The sequence below is a fragment of the Accipiter gentilis genome, chromosome 26 (genome assembly GCF_929443795.1).
Source record: "Accipiter gentilis chromosome 26, bAccGen1.1, whole genome shotgun sequence".
Lineage (NCBI taxonomy): Eukaryota > Metazoa > Chordata > Aves > Accipitriformes > Accipitridae > Astur > Astur gentilis.
Genome location: NC_064905.1, coordinates 2,939,559 through 2,965,023, shown reverse-complemented (window position 1 = coordinate 2,965,023; position 25,465 = coordinate 2,939,559). Strand labels below are relative to the sequence as shown.

Sequence of the window (25,465 nt, the reverse complement as noted above, 5' to 3'; positions counted from 1 at the left end):
CATTACCATGCTTCTTTGGAAGATCCACAGTGAATTTGTGCAGGACTTCTCTTGTGTTTCCTTGAAGAGTTCCAAAAAGTGCACCACTACCATCTATTACAATAAAGCCAAACTTGCTGTCGTCGGAAAGTAGCGCTGTAAGAGCCTGGAACAGAAAATGATGCTGTCAGCAGTAAGCACCAGTTTATTAAGGACCCTGGTTCGGAAAGACTACCAGAAACAATATACCTCAATAAATTTTAGTTCCATAGGTGTCATTGCTATTTTTAAAAATACACTATAGGAAGAGCAGCAGATTCAAGAGTTGAGACTACCCCTGATTACTCTCTCACACAATGCTGCCAAGAGCACAAAGAAAACTAATGTTTAAGCTTGATAACTATTTTCACAGCATTACCAGTTCATCATATGACATCACAGGCAGGTGTAATAGTAAAACCCTAAAGATCAGCTCCAGAAAGTGTTAGTGAAACAGATCACACTTCTACAAGGCTGCATCACCTCTCTGGTTGGCAAAACTGGAAGAGTAATTTTCCCAGCATTCCAGCCAGGAAAGCAGAACTTGCTTAGTTCACCAGTCAGTCAGTTTTATACTACAAAGCCCCAATACAGACCAGCTTTCAACTTGCCAGCTACCACAAATACTGGTTTGCTCCACCTGCTGACTTCAAGTCCCAAAAGTAGAATGATGAACAGTGGCTATGACAAATTCAGCCTTACAAAGCAGAGTTAAGTAACAGCAGCCATAACTGTCCTGTGCATAACTGGCTATAGAGAAGACAGCAATAATATTTGCTGGATAATGAAGTTATCCTTCAATTTTCTTCCCTTTAGAAAGGGCAGCTAAATTCATCCTGTAAGGTCACTTAAGTTGACTAACAACTAAAGCAGTGCTTAGTATCAAGGCGTTTGAGTCATTTTTGTCCAATTTCCTGCCCAGTCCTGGTTCTGGTGGTGTGGGACACCCACAACTACCCAAACTCCACACTCCTTTTTCCAGAGAATCTGTCAGCTGCTGTTCCCTCAAGGGCAGCCTGAGCGGGTAGGCACATTCAGCACACACACACACTTCACTTATACATGCCCAATAAATGTAATAGCAAGAATCCTCTTTCTGGCTGGCAAAAACACATCAGCAGGACAGAGAACTTGTCAAATTCCAGACTGTTTTAAGTCACCAGTTTAATACCAAAAGAGTGATGGTGTTGGTTTACTGCACAGGACCTTTAGCTCCCTGCACGCCTGCCAGCTTGATTATTGGGCTGAGTGGAAAGAATAAAAACCATCAGTCATCTTTATCCAAAATCCACACAACCAAGTCTACAGCTTTCAAGCTTAAAAGAAACAGACACTAAGGTTTAATGGAATCTACTGGCCAAAATAAATATTCTGTATTAATTCCTCAGCAGTGGGATGAATGAGAGGAGGAAGTGGCATATTACGTTGCAATCTATTTAACTGGGACAGAGCCAAGCAAATCGTGTGACTGGAATGAGCGCTCCAGCCAAGGCATCAAAATAAGTCATTGTAAATCCTACCCTTCAGACACACATCAGGGTTCATATCCCTCTTGGGAAGTTACTTTGGTTTCACACAGGCAATAAAATATCTAGAGGAAATCTTATCAGATACTCTTGCCAGGCAGCAGATAACTACAGCTCTGATGTTCTTGGTTCCCTCTTATTTTAATAAAGTATCCAATGATCAGTGATTCCCTCAGTTTCCTCTTCATTCGTTTTATGTCAGCACTTCCACTGTTTGACCTACCAAGCACAAAAAAGGGACTATTGCTTTTATTCTGTTCCTTCAGCCTGGGCTGAGTTTCCTCTTTTCAGCTTCAGCCTAAAGGTGAAGATCACATCCTTTTTCTGCTCCTTGACACACCCTCACTTTCATAGGAAATCTGCTGATGTACTGAGCCAGATGCCCTAGCTGTTGAGTTCTAGTTGCATGTTGGGGGGAATCACTAGGTTAAAAGCACAGCTCTACAACCAAATGAGACAGACAAATAAATCAAGACTTCAGTGCTAACATCATCTCGTTGCTCAACATAGTATACGGAAGGCTTTTACAGCTAGATTTGATTCTGCAGTGCAGACAACACCAAGTAAAATAATCACATACTCAAGAGACACAGGAGAGCAAACAGCCCATGGAGAAAGGTGCCGCTAGTAATCACATCATCATCAGCAGCAATTACCACAAATTCCTCTCAAGTTATTGCCACTCTCTTGCTGAGCAATGCTACACACCAGCAAGAGTGTATTTACAGCTGCCTCCTGGGAACAGCCCAGTGGGCAGCAGCTACTTTTTTTGTATTGAATCAGTGCCCTGAGGCAGTAGCTGCAGCCAAGACCAAATTAATCCTTTTCCTGATAGGGCAGAAGGCAACCCACCACCATCTACCCGCTGCCAACAACTGCAGGGACAAACATCTTCCTTGGCTTTGCACCTCTGGCTCTCTCCTGAATTCTCTTATTTACCTCTTGCTTTCAATTGCCTATGGAAGTGTGGGCTCAGCAGAACTCAAGAGCTGTACCTGTGCGCAGTTTTGTTATTCCTGGTAGGTCAAAGATGTATTGGGATTTCATCCTTGATGGGGAGACAGAATAATAGGGATGTACCTCACCTGTGCAACAAGCATACCCTTCCTTCCTGCACTACTCTTACCCTTTGAAACCCCATCATGGATCAGACCTCCAAAAACCCAAGCAAACAAGCAGAACTACATCACTGAAGGGCCTGTCCAGCCCATGTCACACAGATTTGATGACAGGCAATTAAGTCTCAGTCCACACATTTATCGTGGTGAACGCCATAGACGTGAAAGGCAGCCAGTCATCTACTACAAATATTGAGACCTCTGCAAGGGCCAACAGAGCCAAAACAGACACAAACTGACTTAATGCAGTCGAGACGAGTGTAATCCACATTACTTAAATGAATGGTTTGAGGCATATTTGAACTAAGATAGGTAGATGTTGGATAAAAATAATCCCACTTTACCCCAGACAGATTAGGCATATGCCAGTTCTCCATCACAGGTCTCAGTTAACAGATCTGATATCAAGACTGGCAACACTAATATTATCTTGGCATTACTTTAAGGCCTGACTTGGAATAACATCTATGGGGCTCTAAGGTTAAGAAAAAAAACCTGCCTCCAGTTACAGAGAAAAGCTTATGTCTGTGGGTTACACAAACTCAGCAGTTACTAGCTGGGCCATAAAGTCAGCTGTAGTAGGAGCTGGACAATATCTCAACTCCTTTTAGGAAATATCACACATTTCTGAATACTAGCCAGTCACAAGCCATCCAGTGGCTTCACCAGCAGGATGTCTTAATTAAAGCCTGCTGTTCTACAGACTGGGGACCCAAGCACACCAAGGACTGTTCCAGTGAGTCTAGCAAAGCAGTCCGACTGACTACTGCAAGACCAGCAGGCAATAGGAGACTTCTTACCTCTGTGTGGAATTTGTTGTCACACAAATACAACGACGTATTGATTGGTTTGAAAGGTTCAAAGTCAATGTTGACTTTCTTCTCTTTTCCTTCTTCTGTCACAATTGTTCCACAGTAAACAACCAGACCATTTGGAGGTACTATAAAGGACACAATGCAATTTTAGATCACTAAGAAATATTGCAAGCTGTACCCATCAAAAGCTAACTACTAGGCCTTGAGATTTAAGGCAGAGTTGAAATTGAAGTTCCCAAGTTTTTTACTTTCCATTTCCCCCACCTCATTCCCTCCCAGCTCTCTACGATGGAAAACAAACTAATTTAGCGTACCTATACTGAACAGCTTGGAGCAGGAAGCTAAAGGTAACACTGATGGAAAGACTTGCAACAAAGCTGCAAGAACATGTACCTGTCTGTTAAACCCATGAGCTCGCAAGCTCATAGAATCCAGAAAAAGGCTGAACACCCCCTTCAAACTTTCCTAGTTCTTATACAGCGATTTATAGACTGACCATCTCAACGAAGGCCACTTGCCAGTGTAAAGACAGTAATGACAAACTTTTCCAGTCCTCATTTTAGATGACCTGGGTGTATTTCCTATGGTAGCTGCACAGTGGCATGCATAAGGCATACTAAGTTTCTGCCTGATGGAAAATCACTAGTTTAATGCAGATGAACTATTGTGGAATAGCTCTTAAGGCTGGCCAAGTTTAGAAGAGTCAGCACTGCTAAGAACAGAATCATGAGCCCACTTATTAAAGACAAGGACCATCTTATTATTCCAGTCCCAAGGTCTACCCCTGAAGTAGCCATCCATGGGCAACATACCTGGAATATCAGTGCAAAACAGCAGCACAGGCCAATAGATTTGATTAGCAGAAAACTGCATAATGCAGGAACTTAGGGCTGCTTCCAAGTAAGGGAAGTTTGCCAGCATCCATACAAGCTAGAAGTTACCTTTGTTATAGAGTTTCAGTCTTTGCTGTACAGATGTAATGGCTCCCAGTACTGAAAGGCGATTCACTCGAGACTTAATGTTGGAGGCGGTGCCAAACTCATCCGCTAACATTTTTGCCACTCGTGAAATCTGGTCTTTGGGGGGAATGATCAACGATATCATGCTGGTACCATTGCTGAGAAAGGAAAAAAGAGGGGTTGTGAGCAGCCACCAGCCAAAGCAACAAGTGTATTCATACCATATTCCATGCACACAGCTGTCTCTCCTCCCTCCCCTCCAAGGATGCTTCACTTCACTGTTATTGGTGTAGTTCCCCTTCTGCTGGACAATAATGGGAGAGAAAAGAAAACAAAACAGGCTCTTCAGAGGATTTGACTCCATAACCATGCGTTCAGGTTAGCCACTACCAAGCAAGTCCTCCAAAAGCTAGCCATTTAACCTGGGATACTACTCTGGAAAGAAGAACATATGTACAGGCTAAGGGCTGCAAGCTAAAGGCATGTAAGCAGTCTCCAGCAGAGATTATTCAAAACAATGCAGCCACATACTTTAAGGACATTATTAAGCCCATTCCATTTGTTCTCAGACAGCTGGAACACTGGCCAGCCCAAGTGCTGTTTTAACACTTTGTTCTCCTCAGATTAAGACAGAAAAGTCAACTGGAAGGATCCTTTTGTAGCAGTTAGTCTTTTCTACTTTCCCACTAGCACTTTGCTTTACAGAGAAGCTCACCAACTCTGCCAGCTGCTTTAAATAAAGCATGCTTAAGCACATGACTGCTAGTTCAGAAGCACCAACCCCAGGCACAGAGTCAGGAGATAAGAACCCACAAATCACAGAACTGGCTTAAATTAAATGAAAAAACTAAGTATGATATTCGTTTCTCCTATGGCTTTAGGGTGGGTCCTGCAGAGGTATTAATCCCCAAAGCAGCTTCATGGTTCAAATCCCTCCAAAGCCAAAACAAAAATCTGGGAAGTTCCTGTCTGCCTTCCAGCAGGTACCTCCCATTTGCCATTGAAGTATCCCAGATGTCTGAATTGCTGCTTCTGCATTGTCTCAAATTTAACCCAGACCTCATACTTCACATTAAAGTAATGGCATAAAAATCAAATACCTCATGGTGTCCTCTAGCCCTCTCAAGGGCAAACCAGCTAAGCTCTGAAAAAAAAAACCTCTACTCCAGATTCTGAGTCAGAGAACCAACAAAGTGCTTTTCAGCCTTAAAAAAAAAAAAAAAAAAAAAGGGTTTTTGCTCTCTCACATTTCTTATGGTAGGAGAAGCCTAACACAGTACCTGCCTGCTGCTGTTTCAGATTGTCATGCACTAGCGTCCTGCCTGAAGTGTTTGGGCTACAGAGACAGCAGGGAAGTGCTTTAAAAAGCAGCACTTCATTAGCCTCTTTACAAGTTGTACAGCCCTCTTCCAAAGATCTTCAATTCAGGCCAAGTTGAAATGGATGCTGGTAGGTCAAATAAGTCCCTGACCTTAAAGACAACTAATTGGTTTTAATATCCAAGATCCCCATACACACTAATCAAGAAAGTCACAGAGACACTTGCACGCATTATTCCCAGAAGGAACTGTGAGCCATGCTGACAGCTATCAGACTTCCAGGTCACACCAGCCAAGAATACTCCATATACCACTCAATTAAAGCCCTTAGCTACCCCAGTGAATGGCGCAAGCCTTAGGGAAGATATAATGGCCTATCATTCCCAGCAGGCTCCTTTGAGTAAGAGGCTGATCAGAATGAAAGCAACTCTTCCCGAATTTTCTGAAAGTAGCACTCTTGAGGCAAGCTCACGCAGTTCATTTCTTCCTCTGAAAGAAGAGATTCTCAGACTTCCCAGAGATTAGAAAGCTCTGCACATCACAACTAAGTTGCTGCACAAACTAAGGGCATCCCGACATGGCAGGTGGGAGATGGGACCGTTATGCCCCTTGGGCACTCCATGGCTCTCCTGCTAGGAAGAGATTTCATGCAATTTTTCCTGTATTGAGGACAGAGGGGAAAGAGCAGACAGCAAGCTAGGGGAGCAGGTGGGAATAGTAAAAAGGAAGACCAGGTGTGGCATCCCAAAACCAATTCTTCAGTAAAATAGCACTTCTAAAGCTACCTTCAGTTTTCAAATGCAAGACACCCCTCAAATCCCAGCCCCTGGCCTCACGTTATGTTCCACCGCCCCAGAAACACCAGCATTAGCAGAGCCGCTGGCCAGAGCGCAGCTCTGCGTACCGTGAGCTGGCTGCATTGTACCACACCCACACCTTGAAGGGGCCACCATAACTGGTGACTGTATTACACACAGCATCTTATCTATAAGGCAGTCACGTGTGTCAGTCAAATCACTGTTCCTTAGCAACACCCTGCCCAAAGCACCCTACCTGAGGTAATACAGTGGACTTCACAAGCCATCGTGATTTATTACTGCAAACAAATAAATGAAAAGGGTCTCTTAGATGATGTGTTCTCCCTTGTTTAAGTCTCAAACTAGTTTAACACAGCACACTACTGTGCTTAGTCCAACCCTTCAGCAAATTCCACCCTGGATTTATATCCAAAAGCACCTTCCATCACCAACATCAAGTGTATTTCTTGGGTTTGACATGTTTTCGCCACTATTTACACAGCCAAAGCTATTTCAGGCACTAACCGACTCCTGCGGAATCCAGCAAAATAGGAGACGCGCAGCTTGCCACGGGCAGCCAGAGCACCTCACGGCATCCCAGGCTGCTGGAGCCTGGAGCACACGAGTCAGCCGGCTTGTCACCCTGTGTCCCCGGGCACCCAGAACCCCAAGGGGGGGCAACCCCTGCCAGCATGCTGCTGCTGCCGCCGCCGCCTGCTGGGTACAGCTAATCCACCCAAGTAGTTCATTAGGCAGCCAGCTAATTGAAGGTAACAGCCAGCACCCCCTGCTCATCTCCCTCTTCCTTAAACAAGCACAGTCAGGGTCTCATCACTAAATTAGATCATGCCCCAGAGAGGTTGAGACCAGCAAGACACCAGCTGAAGCAGATCTGCACACAAGTGACCAGGATGGCTGCAGAACTCCCTCACACAGCACTAAGACCTTGTTATCCTACCATAGAAGAGCAGTTTTCCCCTCTCAAAGAAAGTTTGTACCTGTATGTGACCTTACCGCAGGATGGCAAGGTCTAAAAATACCTGTGGTTGCATCTGCTAAATTGACCACGATAAGACAAAATGTAGCTAAGAGTTTCCAAGAAAGCTGCTGTTCAAAAACTCTTAGAAAAAAATAGGTTATTCTGCAGAGTAATACAATTTCCAGGTTTCCTATTGGTCTTTGCAGCCACGGTGCCCCAACAGGACAACAGGTAGCTCTGCAAAATCGCACACCTCCTCCACAGCTGCTAGATGAACTGCGCACCAGATTCTTGAGTACATTTCCTCTGGGAAGGAGGTAGAGGAAATCATGCTGACTAGGACCTCCTGAAAGGGGCCTTTCCAAACAGCAGACCTCTAAAACCAACGGGCTCTGCTGCGCATGAAGCACATGGGACATTTGCTGCCTGGCAGGCTGCTGCCAACCACAAATCCCCTAGCGAGCACGCTGCCAGACAGAACTTCATTACAGAATTGTTACAGTGAACAATTAAGTAATCAATCTAGATTAAGGGCAGTGCTCGCACTGGCAGCTCGGGATCGAACGTGCACTGAGCTGGTTCTTCCCTGTATTATCCCCAGAGCTCCTGCAGGAAGGATGGAGCCGCAGCACTCCGGATTATATTCTGCTCAGCAGGATCCCGATTGCAAAATGCAGCATGGCTAAGAGGTTCCCCCCCCAGTTTTAGTGCACCCAAGACAAATTATACGAGATCAGCTGGAAGGTAATGCTTTCAGACTGAACTGAGCCAGGAAGTTTTAAGCAGCTAGACAGTTGCTGTCCCTATTCTGGGCTAAGGAGTGCCTGCACGGCAGCCAATTAGCTGCCATTGTAATGCAAGTACGTGCATCGAGACCCGAAATGCTTAGAGATGTTTGCTTTGTAAGAAACTGGCATCCCGGACCAGTGCCATCGCACAAGGGACTGGAGAGGAGAAAACAATTAAGAGCATTAAGGGCACCTGTCTGCACACTACAAAGAAACAAGGGGGCAATTAAGTGCCAACCTCTGGAAAGGTAGAAACACTTCACTGTCTGGGTACTATGGTTACTACTCGCACTACGCCAGCCCTGCCAGTAATTGGCAATTAGCTCAGATTTAGCTTGGCCTGGAAGGTACCAGCATTAGGTATCTCTAGGATAGAAGATGATGATCAGGACTCCAACTTTGCTCCTAAACCACTGCAGGTGGGCTCCGACCTTACTCCTACAACCTGCCAGAGCGCTGTTTTGGGGAAAGAGGGAAGCAGAAACAAACACATTTTGCTCTCTCAAGACAGCAAGTTCTTTAGAAAACTGAGGGTTGTGGATAGGACAGCCTGTTCTATTATTAAAACTTCAGTGTTACTACAGTTTGAATTTCAGACAACTGTACCACAAAACAGCTTTCCCAGTCACAGAGGGGCCTAAAAGCAAATGTTAACAAGTTATCACAGCAAGTGGCAGTATGTGTGGTGCTGAATCATCGCTAACCTAGCCCCAAAAACCTGAAGGGAAAAGTTTTGCCAATATTCCTGCAAGCAGGTACTACAGCATCCAAGCAGCTTGTTTTTCCTGCACTGCCTAAAAGGCATCGTCCGACAGCATCTCACTGTGCCCGATGACAGCTGTGGTACTGCAGACCAGGAAGAGAACCGTTGAGTTCCTTCCAGAAGCAAGAGCAGGGATTTCACAGAAGACACTTACACCAGCTGGAATTGCTGTGCGAGTCCCAAGCCACGTTTGGCACCAGGAGCGGTGCCCACTGTGTACGCATTTTACGGTTCAGCATGAGGAAGCCACCACAACAGAAGGCAAGTGCACAAAGCGAGCAGTGTATCACATTTGAAAAAAGCTGCCAAGTCTACCCCATGGACAGTTTTCATTACAGCTGGCAGTTGAGCCTCCTGTTCTGGGTGGCCATCTTCATCTACAGGGATTTGGTTTCTGCTCTTTCAAAGCCCATCAGAAGGATAGCCAAGCAGATCCTTAGACGTTCAGCTTTCAGCTGAAACTAGAAACTGATCTAGTAGTTTTCTAAAAGACTCCTACCATCGTACACCACATTATGTCAGTAAAATGGCTACCTGCATGGCCACACACCACACGAAAACCAAACCAGCAAGCATCGACTGTAGCCACCCTTGACTCGGCAGACAAGAGCAATCCCAACCAGAAGTCTGAGGAGGAACAGTCACTCAACCTGTCTCCTGGAATTTGGGATATGCGCTGGCAAGAGAGAGCATTAATTTAACAGACTTGCTATATAAATAGCAGTTACTGGCCTATCCTGTGGTATCAGAGGAGACTTGACAAACAGCAGCTCAGCTGTAGTTGTTCCACGATGAAACATTTTACACTAATAGCACACTGTGTAAGGTGGAGATACGGAGGCAAGGAAGGTCAGTCATTCTCTATGACTTAAAATGAGCTTATTTTTACAGGGCACTATCTTCATGAGCACCTTGCTTTCCCCAGGAACCAAGGGCAGCAGGAGGCCTATATGTGACCACCAGAGACTGGCAGGACCGTGGAGCAAACAGCTTTCAGATAATCTGATCTTAACCACATACCACAGCTAGGAAGCTTTCTATGAAGTAACTGTTGCCACATACTGCTTCAAGCGATGTTACCTTCCCCGGGTAACATCTGTCGGTCTCCATCCAAGAGGACTGCAGAATACTGAGCACACATCACAGGTGCCGAGGAGCCCAAGCTGCCTGGACAGCCAAGACTACTGAAGTTACGCTATGGCTAGACCAGTTCCATCCCTGACACATCCACAGCCAGCTGCAAGATGGGTGCCAGCAATATCTATGTCATCCAAGGCAGAATCAGAATCCAGGCACATACCACAGGTCCAAAAGAGAGCTACTTCTGAACAAATATCCACACAGCACTGCAGGCACATGATACTTCAGCAAAGGACTAAGTTGAGAGCACAGTCCACACAAGCAGTAAGTAAAGAATATGTCAGGGTTTTTTTGATTCTGTATCTGAGCAGCGATGTTGAATGAAGTACTATAAAAAGTAAGTGTCCTTTGGTATAGGCAAGTACAAAATTGCTGGTTTGGGTTCTCTTACAAAACACAGGCCATTAGACACTCCCTATTCATACAAGCCCTGCATGCAACAGCGTTGACCTTGCCGTAGGGAAGTGCTACGCATTTGCTCTTACAACTTATGAATTATGGCTGTGAAGTACATAAACAGGTCATAGCTGTGCCCCTTAAAGAATTAATGTCTTTTAATAAGAGAAAGCCTCCATCAAATAGGAAGTGGCTCAAGTCCACTTGAGATGCCAAATCTAGAGAGACAACAGCAGATGCAAAAGCTTTTCCCGGAAATCCTGTCAGCCTGCTACAAAAGAGCAGAGACTAGAGTCTAGGATCCCTTCAGCGCTTCAGAGGTAAGGTCATCTGGAAGCTTACCCAAAGACTGCGTAGCCTGTGAGAACATCGGTTGAACGCTTTGCAACTAACACAGCCAACACGCCTCAATCTAATTGCTGCTTGAGAAGCAACAGCTTTTTGTGATGTCTCCATCAGAAACAGATGAAATCCCACTCCCTGTTCAGATGATGGGCTCAAAGCACAGCTCGAGCAGGAGGCAAATGCTGCATGGATACCTAAACAGAGCACACAACACTGGTCAGCTGGCAATGGGACATACCATTAGCTCCTTTGAAGTTTAATATAAAGTTGAGCTGAAAGCCATGCTGTTGGCAGTACTTTTTACAGCATCATTTCAGCAAGAACCTCACAACCCCCACCTTGGAGGCATTCTGCATTTCGCCACAGCATACACCAGAACTCTGGATCACCTACTAAAAGGTGACATCAACACAAGTTGTGCCTCAAAGGTTTCCAGGTCATCCAAAGACAGGTATGAAGATATGGAAGAGACCAGTTCCCAAGAAAAAATAAGGCAGCAATGACCTCTCTGGGTCAAATGCCACCTCAGAAGCACAGAAAAAGCACAAGATGGGGGCAGGGTGGATATGAGGGGAGGATCGCAGAGCCAGGAGACAGAGTTACTCTTTCCTCAAGAGTACTTTTCAGATTACGCATTAACTGGAGAAAGCAAGCCCCCCTCCCCTGAGTTGAAGAAACACTCCAATAGCTAATTCCCCTGTCAGTCACTGAATGCCACCTCTACCCTGGACAAAGGAAAATCACTTAGCTGCACAGCATGAGACCATGTGGCTATTGCCACCGTGGCTCACACAATGCCAAGCTCTCAAACTGTAGTTCTGTCCCAGAGCCCTAGACAGGAATCTTGTATATCAGCTTCCTGTAATGCTGGCAGATGGGATAGAAAAATTACTGGTTACTTCATGTAACAAGAAACAGCTTGAACACGGGCATTAAGACTATCCTGAAAAGGTATTCTGCCCTCTTACCCTAACCCACCGACCTTCTCAAAGAGGAAAACCCGCCAGATGCCAAGCAAGCTTACCAAGTGCAAGCTAGGGAGCTAAGCACCAAGCCAGAACCCAGCCTGGAAAAAGAGAAGTCAGCCTGCTTTCCTCAGTGCCCCCCCTGCTTCAGCAGCAAGGGATAGCTTCCCACAGGGAGGCAGCAAATGGCTGCTTCAGCAAAGCAGCAGAGGCAAGACTGGCTAGTGTCTCACCAAGGGTCAGGCAAGGTAGTGCTTTCCCCCCCTCAGCAGTCACTGGCCTGCTGCCAGGATCTGCCTCCTGAGCTCAGCATGCATCGCTCCCCAGGGACAGAAAGGAGGTGAAAGAAGAATCAGGTCATAGACCTCTATTTCTCCACACAGCAGAGAATTTGGCCAGGTATCACGTGTCCGAAGGCTGCACAGGTAGCAGGTAACAGTCAGCCCTTGCCCATTGGTCCAGCACGCGCTACCTGCACAGAGGTCAACGTAAGCAGCTCCATCCTCCGAGGTTCCTCCCATCCCCAGCTGGAGCCAGGGAACCACCAGCACCCGGATCCCGAGTCAGTTCTGCAGCTCCAGGAGCAGGCTCTGACTTCATCCCATATTTCTGAAGAGCACTGAATCAGCACAAGTGGATACTGCACACCCCACAGGGAAGGTGAATCAATGCCACTCCGAAATCCTTGGATCAAAGGCAACGCATCACAAAACATAACTGCATAGGCATGTTTTGAATAGGCCTTATTGGCTGCATCTGACCTCATGCAGAAAGCCCGGATGCCCAATTACTGGTAAGTGGAACAGACATTTCTGCACTTCAGACATTTGTGACTCACTGGGAGGCTTGGTTTTGCCACAGCTCCCCTACTCTCCCTCCTCCCTCTCCAATTATTAATGCTCCAAGTTTAAAAGACTTGTTGCATTACGCTAATGGGCCAGTTGGGTACAAGATGTACACCGAGGGACTGAAGCAACAAATCCAGATTTGCTTGTTAAGATGTTAATGCCTCAGAGCTACATGGGAATAGGGACCTAACAGGGGGAAAAAGAAATCCAGTTGCCACAGAGCCAAAAAAGCCTGTCCGCTTTTGAGGTGCTCATTTCCATCTTTTACCACGTTGTTTGTCTTCAGCAGTCAGGGGCTCATTCATTAGCTCTATGTCAATGATGATCTGTGTATGAATCACACTGTTCACTAATGATTCACGCAGTTGTAAAAAAAGGGTATCAGGCTGCTGAACTACCAAGGGCTATAAAACACTCACTGGAGTTCTTGTCTGACACGTAACCGTCCTCCCAGATCAGGTCATTTTCTGCCACTTGCTAGCGCATACTCTCAAAACAGCACTTCTTAACTTTTGCTATAATTCAAAAGGAACAGGTAGAGCAGGCAAATGAGAAAGCCCAGGAAATGTTTTACAACAGTTAAGACAGGCAACCAGCAGGATGTCAACAATCCTTTGGACATTCTCCCCAGGTCCAGCTGCCTTCTCAGCTGCCTTCTCCCTGTGCCAGGTTTCTCAGACCATCCACCCTCCACGCCATCAAAACACAATTTCTTAAGAGACACTGCCTTAGTCCCGAGAAGTCTGATCAGCCCTGCTCACATGAAATCCATATTCAGGCTTCTAACGCCAGCACTACGGAGACCGGCAGCCTGAACAGTCAAAGCAGGAAAACAGCACATAAGCAGCTGCAGTACGTCCTACGCGATTACCTGCCACAGAGCCCTCAGGTATCATTTCTGCCCTGGACTACTTCTATTCCAGCCTCTCTGCAAATGTCTCCTCCTCCTCACGCTACCAGAAGCAAAAGGCAGTATTAATATTATAGCCTTTACCTCTGTAACAGAAACGTGACCTCCTTTAGAAACTACCCTTAAGACAAGCGGGCTGAGAAAGCACTACTTTGAGGAAGCAATTCAGCTTAGGTAAGAACTTAAATCATAACCTCTTCCCTAAATACGCCACGCTTTAATGACAGATCATAAAGCCAAAGCAGAAAACTTCTTGTCAATGAAGATAAATTCCACATGCCGTCCCACAGACGCTACTCCGCCAGTCCTTGCCCCACTCATCTGTCTCACATTCTCCAGAGAGTGAAAGACAGCTGTTTACCCCAAGGCTGGCCCAGCCCTGATTCCAGCAGAAGCAAAAGACTTTTAGCAAAGGTAGGTCCACTGGAGACATCACCTGGCTGTGGAGAGATCCTGAAGGCTACGCCATGACTGGCACTAGCATGACATATCAGCACTGCAATGTAATTAACACAGCAAAAGTTGGAAAGCCAAGTAGTACCTTGCCACAGCACTGCCCTTCACAGATCAACCAGCGCACCCAGGCCCAGTTCAAGGTCTCCATTTCCGCATCCTAAGGTGAAAGCTTCAGCTCTGCAGAAACAGATCCTGTATCAACAGTTAAACTGTTTCCCAGAGCCCAGACCCACGACACAGCCACAACAAACAGATCCCGATAAAAAAGGTAGGGAAGGAGATCTGCTGGCAGCCTGCGAGCAGGGGAGGGAGCCTCTGAACCAATACATCTCCGGCAGCACGGCCAGAAACTGGTCACAGTGATGAAAGACCACACCAAATCCCCCTCCTGATGTATGACATCACTTAAAGACAAGATAGTTATACTGGTACTTGCCTAGACATGGTGGTATTGTTGCAATCACCTAAGATACAGTACACCACTGTGTACTGTATCTTATATGCATATATGGTGCAGTAGAGAAATTCACACTGGAGTTAAGATTAAACTATTCTAGCACATTCAGCTATTCAACAGTTATTCCAGCACAGTTGCAACTTTAGTGCAACGAAGCTGTACAGCACCTGCTATCAGCAGAACAAGCCATCTACAGTCAAGTGCTTGCAGATGCTCCCAGGAGTGACTGAGCACTTGCACTGCCTAATTCCAAAGAGAAATACAGCTCACCGATGTGGCACAATATAATCCCAGCACCACCAGTTTCCCAGCGCTTTATTCAAAAGAAATCAGGAACAAGGCAAACCCATACAGGGCACCTACTTGCAACTGAGCCCAGTTATTCCCTAAATGTATCCCAGCAGCTAGCGCTGCTGCAGCATTCACAGCTGCAGTGTTAACTCACAAGAAAGCAGGCTTTTCTGTCACTTTTGGAAAGGCCCACCATGTTAAGAGGGGAACAGGTCAGACTATCTTGCTCTCCAGAAGCACCAGGTTGTCCATACAGGTCTCAGCCTTGCCAGCTTTCCTGGCCACAAATGCAGTAGCATCATCCCAGGACACAGCAGAACAAGGCGCAGAGATGCACAGCCTACCACCCACCCTCTCCCAGGCAGCCTCCTGTCCCTGTCACACAAAGCTGGGAAGCAGCAGCAGCTCGAGGCTAATTCCAAAATTGGGCCCTTCCATCAGGACCAGCAAGGCTCCAGACGGACTGCAGGAGAACCCAGCTGCAAATGATGCTTTCTGCAACACAAGCTGGGCAAATAATTTATGTCTAAGCAACAGGTCAGCTTTTCCACCCCCAAGCCAAACTAGTATATGTTTCATTTTGCAGGAATTCCCACACATTTTCAGGTCTCTGCCCTTCCTGGTGACTTTTCATTTGTCTCACATTTGGTTTCTCCCATACAGCAGATGGAAGTCTCAACTCTGCAGAATCCAGACCCCAGCAGGAAACAGCATCGCTTTGCTTTCCCATGGCTCTGGAGATAACAAGACTTCCCCTTTTCTGGCCATTTCTCCATCCTCCTACATTTCTTCCAGTTATAACCAGAATAAGTTGCTTGTTCAGACTTAGTTTCTGCATTTGCTCAGAAGCCTGCATATGCCCTGTTCCCTCCACCTTCCAAAATACTTAATTTGGAAAAACGTTTTCGACACAGTCTGTTTGTCAACCTTACTTGTGCTTGCAGACAGAGCCTTCAGAGACACCATTCTCTTTGCCTCCTCTTTCCCTCTTTCAGTGAAATAACTCATAACGGCTGCTGCTCTGAACAGAAGTCTAGCCCTGCCTTTAAGTTCAAGGCAGGAGAGATGTCTCAAGGGAGCAGGTTCCTAAAGGTTTTACCATTATAATGCAGCTCCACACCCTGCATCAGCACCTGCTGCACTCTCACTCGGGGTCATAAAGTCCATCTGGCCAGCAGAGATGTTAGTAAACCGTTTCTGAGCAAAGAGTTTGCAGGAAGGAAGCAAGCAAGCCCTCATTTCTAAGACTTTGAGAAGTTTTCCAAACATGATTCAGATGTGACATCTCAGGCCTAAGCCTGCAAGGAGACTGCTAGTTGTTGCTGATACTTGATTTTGCCAAGAATTTACAGCTTAGATTAGCAGAAAAAACTGACCATAGCCCTGCTAACTATTCAGAACTGCAAAGACCAAAGGAACAAAGAGTGATTGTCAGTTTAACACTGACACTGGAAAACTGCATCAAGCAAGAGCAGAAAAGCCCCGAGAGAGAGCGCATAAAGGAAAAACATTGTGGCTAATACCGCTTCTACTTGAGCTGCTGCAACATCCACATGCAAAGACAGGGCTGCAACTTCTGGGGGACACACAGTCTTTCACCAAGACTCTGTTTTATAAAAACTAACTGTGGGCTGAAAGAGATGCTTAATCAACGTCTGAGCACTCCAAGCTATCAGAGATGAATGACAAGGCTAGACTTCTCACAAGGGCTTAACTTGCTTATCACCAGCCTTTTACCCTCATCATCTTTTGGCTAGAAAGGTTAATTGCCTGTAGTGCAGAACTCGGGCCCCATGTGCTCTCACTCATACATACTCTGCAGATACCAGCTACTCCACCTTCCCTTCTCACCAAATCAGAAAAATCAACTCATTAACTTTGTACAGTATCAGACAGTTTGCAACTCAACTTCAGAAGAGCTAGGAGGAGATAACAGGCACTTCTGTTTTAGGAAACAAGATACAGAGATAAAAGCTCCTTCTGCTCCCTGCCAGCAGAGATAGGGTTTGGGGGTTTTAAAAATTAATTTTCTTTGTTTTCATTTGCCAGATTCTCGCTATCCAGAGATCAGCGAGAAAGCCAGCGTTCCTAAGCAGGGCTGGAAAAATAACACAGGACATTCTTGCTAGGATGTTACCTTAAAGTTTGAGAAGCAGTCTTACCCCTCGCTGGCCTCCAGCTGATCAGCTTCTGGTATAGCTGAAGCTCTCTTCTTCTCCCTTAGTTTTCTGACCAAATACTGCCACTTACCTCATCTATCCCAGACACAATAAAAGCATTGCCTTGCTCTTATGCTCACTTAACATTTTGGTAACATTCTTCAGATTTCACTGAGATTTCACCAAAATACCTGGGTAACAGCAGAGGTGCCCCAACTGCCACATGCGAATTGAACATCTAGCTCCAGCTTCCTCCATTTCCCGTCCCTTTGATCCACTGCAGGAACAACCAGCACATGAAACTGGGACACTGCTGCTGGGTCACTACTAGGAGCACATGAGTAAGGGAAGGTGGAGACGCCAAGGAGTCCCTGGCCCTCCACATCACCCTGTTTAAAGGCTTTGCCCCCTAATCCACCCCAGAACAGGTCTTCCTACTTCGCAGGAAGAGGAAGCGACTCTCCCAAAGGCCGGAAAAGCCTGTTTCACTGCCTCACACCTCTTGTGCCGGGGAGCCTAATGCTTCTGGAGGCAAAAGTTGCAGCATCTCTTCCCCTTACTGGGCCCGAGCAGACTAGGATAATTTTAGCTAGGACTCCCTGGAAGCACGACACACATTTACACATAACCAGCATAACCTTGCTTATAGCAAGGATTGCTAGCATCAGCAGCCTTCGTCAGGTGGCGGTTTAGCAGCTAGCACACATATCAAATTAAGGAACAGCAGTATCATGACATCTAGGAGATATGCTAGATCCAGAGGACTCAGCTAAACCTCCTACACCCATTTTATTGCGCTTGCAGCATCTTTGCCATGAAGTAGAGATGTGCCAGGTATCACTGATGGGGAAGCGGGAAGATACCCGGGCTGTGGCCCCAAGAAGCTGACACCCCTAACAGCCCCTAACTGCTCCAAGGTAGCCCTTCAGCCTCGCCTCTCCCAGGAGCCCTCCAATACCAGTTTAATCTTGTTCTCTGCAACATTCCTCTATTCCAAACAACACTAGCGCTGCCACTAAAGGTAGACGTGCTTATGCTACCACATTTTGAATCAGGGGGAGCAAAAATGCTAACTGTACATTTCCAAAACACAGCCCAGCCTCCCTCAGCACTGTTACAGGGACCGATAGCTGTTTTTTCACAAGCTGCAACGGATGCCCGTAGCTCCCCAAGCCCTTTCAACTTCACGGCAGAAGTCATTTACACGCTCCCGTGCTTGCTGGGACCTCCCCGCAAGTACAAGGCATGCTGTCAACACTGTGCGAAGACACAGCTGAATGATCAGCTTCAGCAGTCAAAGTTCACTCTGCTGCAGGGAGGGAAAACACTGGCTCCCCACTCCCTTCTCCCACACTCCTATCCCTTGCACAGCTACATCACAAGTCAGATCACAAAAATTTAGGGAGACTGTGGCTTGGGTTCTTCTCTCCCCTTTCCCCTCCTGCCTGGGTTAGTTTTCAGCTGAATGATTCCCCATGCCTACTCCACACGCCAGAACAAATGCCAGCACTAAGGAAAGAACAAAACAGCGTCTTGGCTTATGCGAGCTGTCCAAAGGCAACCTGCCTTTTGGGTGGCTGCAGTACGATGCCAGCGCTGCCCCAGCTAGACGAACACGGGTTCAGATGAGCCTACGGAAACCGGAGCCACAAGGCGGGCTAAGGAGTCACCCTTCATTTTTATTTTATTGCATTGCATACAGAGACATGCGCTTTCTTTGCTATTTTACAGCTCTGGTACCTATAGTTCTTACAATTACTCAAGCCCGAGTGGCTTCCCGACCCACATGAGAAGCCACTTCTGAGTTACCCACGGAAACAGGCGCCATGTCACCTTTGGCATGGGGCAGGCTATAAGAACATCCAGCCAATTTTACTTCTGGTGGGGAAAAAAAGAAACTGAAGCACAAGGACGATTAAATTTAACGCTACCCGAACTTTGGAAGAACGTGCTTTCAGGGAAATGGAGCTAAGCACTTACACCGGAAGGTGAAAGGGGGAGAAAGACCCAATAAGCGTCAGTAAGAGAAGGAATAAAGTACCTGCTGCCCCCCTGCCCTTACCTTCCCGCCCTCCCCGAGCCGGCTGGTCCCCCGGGAGGAGCCCGGGCCTGCTCGGGGGGCAGAGGAGCCGTCTACTCCGGCTGGAATCCGCCCTTCCCCGCTGCCAGCTGGCACGGGGCGGCCGGGGGAGGACGGCCTCGGAGCTCGGCAGCCAGCACGGGCCCCGCACGTCCCCTCTCCTCCCGCCGGGCGGCGGGTCCGGGACACCCACCTGTGACACCCCCGCAGGGAACTCGTCCGCTCGGGCCGGGGAGGGCGGCGGAACAGCTGACGAGCCGCCACCAGGCCGAGGCCAGCGGGGAGCCCAGCGGCAGGCGCTGCCCTTTTCCCGTGCGGGAAATACGGTGACGCTTCCTTTCTGCCACTAAGCCTTCCCCGGTGTCCCGGGGGGGGGGGGGGGGGCGCCGCCCCCCCCGCCTTCCCTCCCCGGCCCTATCTGCCGGACCCCAAGCAAATCTGCTTTTCTCTCCAAGCCCGAGGCCCCGAGCGGCCGCAGGCACCCGGCCGCTTCACCACGCGGCGAGACAAAAGGGCACCGGGGGCCCGGGAAGGGGCCGCCGGGCCGGGGCCGCGCCTCGCCCTCCCCGCGGCGGCAGGGCCCGGGCCCCCTCGCTCCGGTTCCCGCTCCGGCCAGGACCGCCGCCCCCCACCCCCCGCCCCGGTAACGCTCCCGGGGCGGGCGACCCCCGCCGGCCACCGGCCCGCCCCGCGGCCGCCCTCCCGCCGCGGGGCGCCCCCCCCCCCCCCGGGGCGGCGCAGGCCCCGCCGCTCACCCGCGGGCCGCCTCCAGGCTCTTGATGAGCTTCTTGATCTTCCAGATCTCCACGTTGCGGTCGGCAGCGCTGGGATCGTCCGCCATCTTCTCCCTCCTCCTCCTCCTCCTCCTGCTGCGGCGGCGGCTGCGGCGGCCTGCGGCGGGCCGGCGGCACAGACACAGCGGTTAGACCCCGGCCCCGGCCCCGGCCCCAGCCCCGGCCCGTCCCCGCCGCCCGCCGCGCCCTCACCTCAGGCCCGGTCCCCCCCGGCGGCGCGCGGCTGGCGGCGGCGCTGACGTCGGACACCGGCTGCTCGCGCTCCCCCTCTCCGCGCTGCATGTGTTGCAATCGGCTCACATGGGGCCTGTGACATCACTTCCGGGGGACCGGGGCGGGGGGCGGCCGCCCGCCCCGCCCCGCGCGGGAGCGGGGCGCCACGCCATAGGCCGCCAGCCCTCCCGACCCCGCCCCTCCTCCCCCGCCCGCGGCGCTATTGGCCGTTGCTCCGCGCGGGGCCCTATGGGGCGCGTAGTCCGCGGCCCGCCCCGGCCCGGCCGCGGCGCTCGGCGGAGCCGGGGCGGGGCCCAACGGCGGCTCTCGCGAGAGCTGCGCGGCCGGCTGCCGGGCGCGCTTAAAGGGACCGCGCCCGCCGGGCGGGAGGGGAGCGGAGCGGCGCGGCCGGGGGCTGGGTCCCGGCTGTGGACACCCCCGGGCCTGCCTCGGGGCCGCCCTGCCCGGGCCCTGCGCCTGGCTCCGGTGTCACCCACCACCCCCGGGCGGCTTCACCCTCTGGGCCCCCGCCCCCCCCGGGGCCGTGTGCCACCTGTTTTACACCCCCCGGCACCCTCCGGGACCCCTTCCCCAGCCCGGCAGCCCACCCGGCCGGGGAGCAGAGCATGTCCCCCTTCCCGGGGCCACCACTACGCGCCCCCCGCCCCCAGCAGCCGCTTTGGGGGGGGCTGCGGCCACCCCCTCGCAACGGGTAAAACAAGTAAATGGCTCCAGTGTCGGTTCATCACCGTGTTTCCAGCTGGTCCCGTTTCGGGCTGTCCCACAGGCAGAACCGGCGGGTGCTCCCTGGGCCGTGGCACTCCCAAACCGGCCGCCTGGCACCTTTGGGGCAAAAAAGGCAGGTTGTGGATTTGCAAACCTGGACGCCGAGGCTACGGATGGGTTTTTTCTCCCTCCCGCTGCGCCCTGTCCCTGCCCCACGGCGCGGCCGAAGCCCGCAGCCCGGTCATCGACGTGCGGAGGAAGCCAAGTTGGGCAGGAGGCACCGGGAAAGGGGATGGGGGACGTGGAAGTGTTTTATGGAGCCACAGGCTTATCTCTCATTTCTCCTTTCCCTGGAAATGTCACCTTTCCGCTGTCCTCATCGCTGCCGGGGATGGCCGAGGGCAGGGGCAAGGCGTGATGCCTGCAGAGCCTCGGTTGAGCTCGGCCGTGTGCTCAGGGTGCTGCTCTGAAGGTGACAACGAAGTGGTGAATGTCCACGGAAGGGCAGTGAGACTGGCCAGAGGTTTAGGAGAGGCTGGGGAAATGGTGCCCTGAGAGCCCAGGGTGGGGGTGGCAGTGGCCGGCTGGGGGAACTGTGCCCCCACAGCCCCGTCCTGCACAGTGTCTGTCTGAGCACATGTCCAAGAGCTGCATCTAAACGCATCCACAGCCTCGGTGTCCAGGTTTGCAAACCCACAACCTTCCTTTTTTTGCCCCAAAGGTGCCAGGCAGTGGGTTTGCGAGTGCCACGGCCCAGGGAGCACCTGCCAGTTCTGCGTCTCGACAGCCTGAAACAGGACCAGCTGGAAACACGGTGATGAAATGACACTGAAGCCATTGACTTGTTTCTTTTATTCGGTGGTAGCAGGAATGCTGCTCCCCTGCTGCCTGCCCCCCCCAGAGGTGATGCTCTCCCGGTGATGCTGAGCAGGCACCAAGAGCTGGATGCTGGGGGGTTTGTGGCCATGGTGTCTCTCCAGCCCCCATCTGCCTCCCTGGGACAGCCCAGCTCTGGTGTTTGCATCACCCTGCCCGGGGGGGCACCCTGGCCTCTGTGCTGTGCTATGCCATGCCCACTGCAGCCTCCTCTTCCTCCTGCGCTGCCGCCTCTTGGCTCCTGGGCCCAGCGTGGCCCCCTGCCCAGTAAAGCAGCACCGAAGCCCTGCTGGGAGCTGGGCACAGCTGGGCAGCACGGTCACCTGAGCAGAGACTGGTCTGGGACTCAGCCTGAAGCTGGTTTTTTCTAGTGACAGGGTCATGCCGGGGAGACGCTGTGAATTTCTGAACTACCTGGTTGGATTTAAAGTCCTGTTTCTCTTGGGCTGAGCAAGTAACAATTTCAACCCTTACAGGTATTTTTTTCCATGTGCATCTGGTCCCACACAGCCCTTTATAATCCTCCTCAGAACAGTAAGACAGTGGATTATGCCTGGCTTTAGGAGATGATCTGCTGAGATGGAAGTTTCTGGGCTTGATATGACAGGGACAGTGCAAACACATAGGCAAGTGGACAACAACTTACCCCACGCTTTCCTGGCAATCCTGCCCTTCCAATTCAATCCAGGCACTCTACTCCAAAAAGTGCCCACTGAGCATCCCAGTTACCGCCTCCCAGCCCGATGCACCCACTCTGCTGTGGCAGGTTCTGCTCCAGCCTTCCCGATGTGACAGACGCTGCTGTCAGTTCCCCCCGCAGCTCTCCCGCCGGCTGGCTGACACAGATGCCGAGCAGCGCCTGTCTCCGACAGCCGGCATAGCTCCGCCGGAACGAGGAGGGAGCCGAGAGCAGCGACGGGGGCAGAGCCACTGAATTAGGGACAACTTTTTCAATACACTGCTGCGCTATTTAGAGAGGAGTTTTAAAAAGGACCCGTGCCTTCACAGCGTGCTGCCAGACACTGTCTTGTGGAGAAGGGGGAGAGACTCCATTCCGCTTTCCCCCTGTGCACTACTGCAATCCCCAGGGAAGCTGAGCATCTCCCGCTTGTACAGGCAACACAGCAGGTCCCTGTCCTCACCAGGCATGCTCCCCAAACATGGCACGCTGCGGCTGTCCTGAGCTGGGGAAAAATGCTTTTAAGAAAGGGAAAGAAGCCACTGCAGGCAAGCGGAGATAACCTGCACCTGACTGAAATCTCAGCCTTCCCTCCCCTAGGCAGGAGCTGTGACACCAGAATCTACTATCCCAGTCCTCTTTGTTACTGAATGTTATTATTTTAAGGCAGCCTGACTTACCAAGCCCAAGGAGGCTGTGACTTGCACCGACCTGCTCCCACGCACAGATGACACCATGAGAGGATGCACGCAGGCACAGGAACACAGCACAAACATTCCTCGGTCACCTTTTTCCCCCAAAGAACATGTGCAAAACTTTTCTTAGTTACTGTCGTACACAGACCAGTAATTTATTCCAGAACTGCAGCACTGCTGGCGCTACAGGCTTCCTGAGTATCAGCCTACATGGAAAATGACAGCAGGCAATGAAGCCCAAACACCCTTTCTCCCAGTGCTGACAGATTACCTTTCCAGCAGCAGGACGGCAGCGGTTAACTCCTCAGGACAGGAGTCACTCCTCTTCACAAGAGGCAAGAGCCCAGTTGCTGCATCTCCTGCCTTCCTGGCAGTTTTTCACAGCAAGAAACTGTTCTCAGCACGACACACATCACCCTGTTTCACTTTTCCCTCCCCAATTCAATAATTTAGCTTCTAAAGGAGGAGCTAAGAACAGCACATTAAAAAATAAAGAACATCTATGAAAGATGTATTTAAAATGTGACAGGGAAAATAATTCATTGAATAAGTAAAGGCCAACCCCAATCAGTGATTCAGGACCCTGGAGGCTGTGCAATGATGATCCATCACCTTTGCCCTGACCGCCACTACAAGCCCGGAACAAAGGTAAGAGTGTGTGAACAGCAGCCCCCGCAGGCAAGCAGCCCTGTCCTGGGCTGCCCCCAGCTCTGCTGAAGGAACATTTGGCTGCAGTTTCAGGGAGGCAGCAGGAAAAGCTTCCACAGAGGATGGGTTTTAAACTATTTTACTTAAGGACATTTCCTTTCAGCATGTGAAATGCCCAACTCGCTTTGCCGGAGAATTCCTTCTCTTTTTCAGACTGTAGTTTTATACAGGGGATCACTTTCGAGAGAAGCAGCAGCAGGGGGAAATTTCAGGACAGAAGTCACCTGTAATCGAGTTTTGTAAATGAGATTATTCTCAGGAGGTGCACAGCCAGGTGCTCCCAGCCACTACCAAACCCCACATACAGAACAGGAGCAGGGTTACACTGCAACAGAATGAAGCACGTCGCTTCACACATAAGACACACACAGAGTTGCACGCCTAGGTGGCACAAACAGCTCTTGGGAGCAGCAGTTGCTGTGAACATGCGCGTCCTTAGCCACACATTCCTCAAAACTTCCAGGAAACCGTGCTGGTCCCATGATCTACCAGGACACCTCAGCCTGTCGTTACCCACCTGCGACAAATAAGGCCCTGCCAGTTAAAAAACAAACAAACAAAAACAGGACCCAGACCCACACGCAATCAATTTGTTTGTGTCACTCAACATCTGTGGACAACCTCTACGTTCACAAAACCAGCCAAACAAAAGCCCCACAGGCTGGCATGCTGCAGCATACTCTGCTATCCTCCCTCTAAGTTAGGATCCCTAGACCCCACTAACTCCCCTGGTGAAAGCCAAGCACTGAATTTCGGGTTGGAACTCCTCCCTCCACCTGAAGTCAGGCAGCTTAACACTCCAAATTGCTATTAAGACCCCCCTGCACACCTGCCTCCCTCCCCATGGCACACCAAATGTGCTGCAGGCTGGGCACCTAAGGCATTGCTGCCCATCTCCTCCTATGGCTGTACCAGGCCCCTTCCTCACCTTCTTCTACGCCCAGGTCCAAAAGGTTCAAGCTCCCTCTCACTTTACAGTTAGGTCACTCCCTAGTTTTTGCCCCCTCCCTCTGTCCACTTCAATGGGCTAGGCTGATTTACTCAAAAGTGAAGCTGCTCGCAGTCCTTCTTGCTCGGACTGCTAGGGAGAGGTCAAGTATCTGAAGCAGACAGTCTTGGTCCCTTCCAGTCCATAACTTAAAGTTCACAGAATCAGGACTTGCAGCCTCCCCTAATAGCTTCTCTTACTGAGGAAACTGCCTAGAGTGCCAGAAAAAAGAATCCTCTCCTTCCTCCTAAATGTCTGAGCCATCAGGACAACACAGCTGTAAACTTTACATTTTCTTTCCCGTTGATTACACAGACAGAGTAACAGAAGGGGAAAAAGGAGAAAAAAATATATTGTGGCAAGGAGATTGCACCTCCTTGGAAGAGCTGGTTGCTAGAAGCAACAGTGGGCAACTGCTGCTCCGAGTCTACAGTCTGTTTCATAAGGTTGAGCCCAAGCATGAAATGCCTGGAGGTGAAGTCCCACTGCTACTGCAGGTCACAGCAGGACTTCCAGGCACCTCGTGCAAGTGCAGCAGCGATACTCTCCGAAGGGATGAACCCTAATCTGACACCAGATACCTTCTTTTTGCACGTGAATGAAGCACAAATTCCAGAAAGCTGCTGCCGCTACATACAGCTGGCTGACTGTTCCCCC

The 25,465-nt window shown here is 50.0% G+C and overlaps 2 protein-coding genes across 2 annotated transcripts in view; one reads left to right on the top strand and one right to left on the bottom strand.

Moving 5' to 3' along the window:
* ETF1 (eukaryotic translation termination factor 1) overlaps positions 1 to 20,233 on the bottom strand; it is a 28,566-nt gene extending 8,333 nt beyond the window's left edge. The window contains exons 1-5 of the mRNA XM_049829459.1: positions 20,116 to 20,233; positions 19,885 to 20,020; positions 4,419 to 4,594; positions 3,463 to 3,602; positions 7 to 145 (exon numbers count right to left, since the gene is read on the bottom strand). Of these exons, the coding sequence (XP_049685416.1) occupies positions 7 to 145; positions 3,463 to 3,602; positions 4,419 to 4,594; positions 19,885 to 19,970 (541 nt within the window). The 5' untranslated portion in view covers positions 19,971 to 20,020; positions 20,116 to 20,233. The remainder of the gene's footprint in view (positions 1 to 6; positions 146 to 3,462; positions 3,603 to 4,418; positions 4,595 to 19,884; positions 20,021 to 20,115) is intronic.
* Positions 1 to 25,465, top strand: part of MATR3 (matrin 3) — a 1,017,354-nt gene that overhangs the window by 539,157 nt on the left and 452,732 nt on the right. The window lies entirely within an intron of this gene.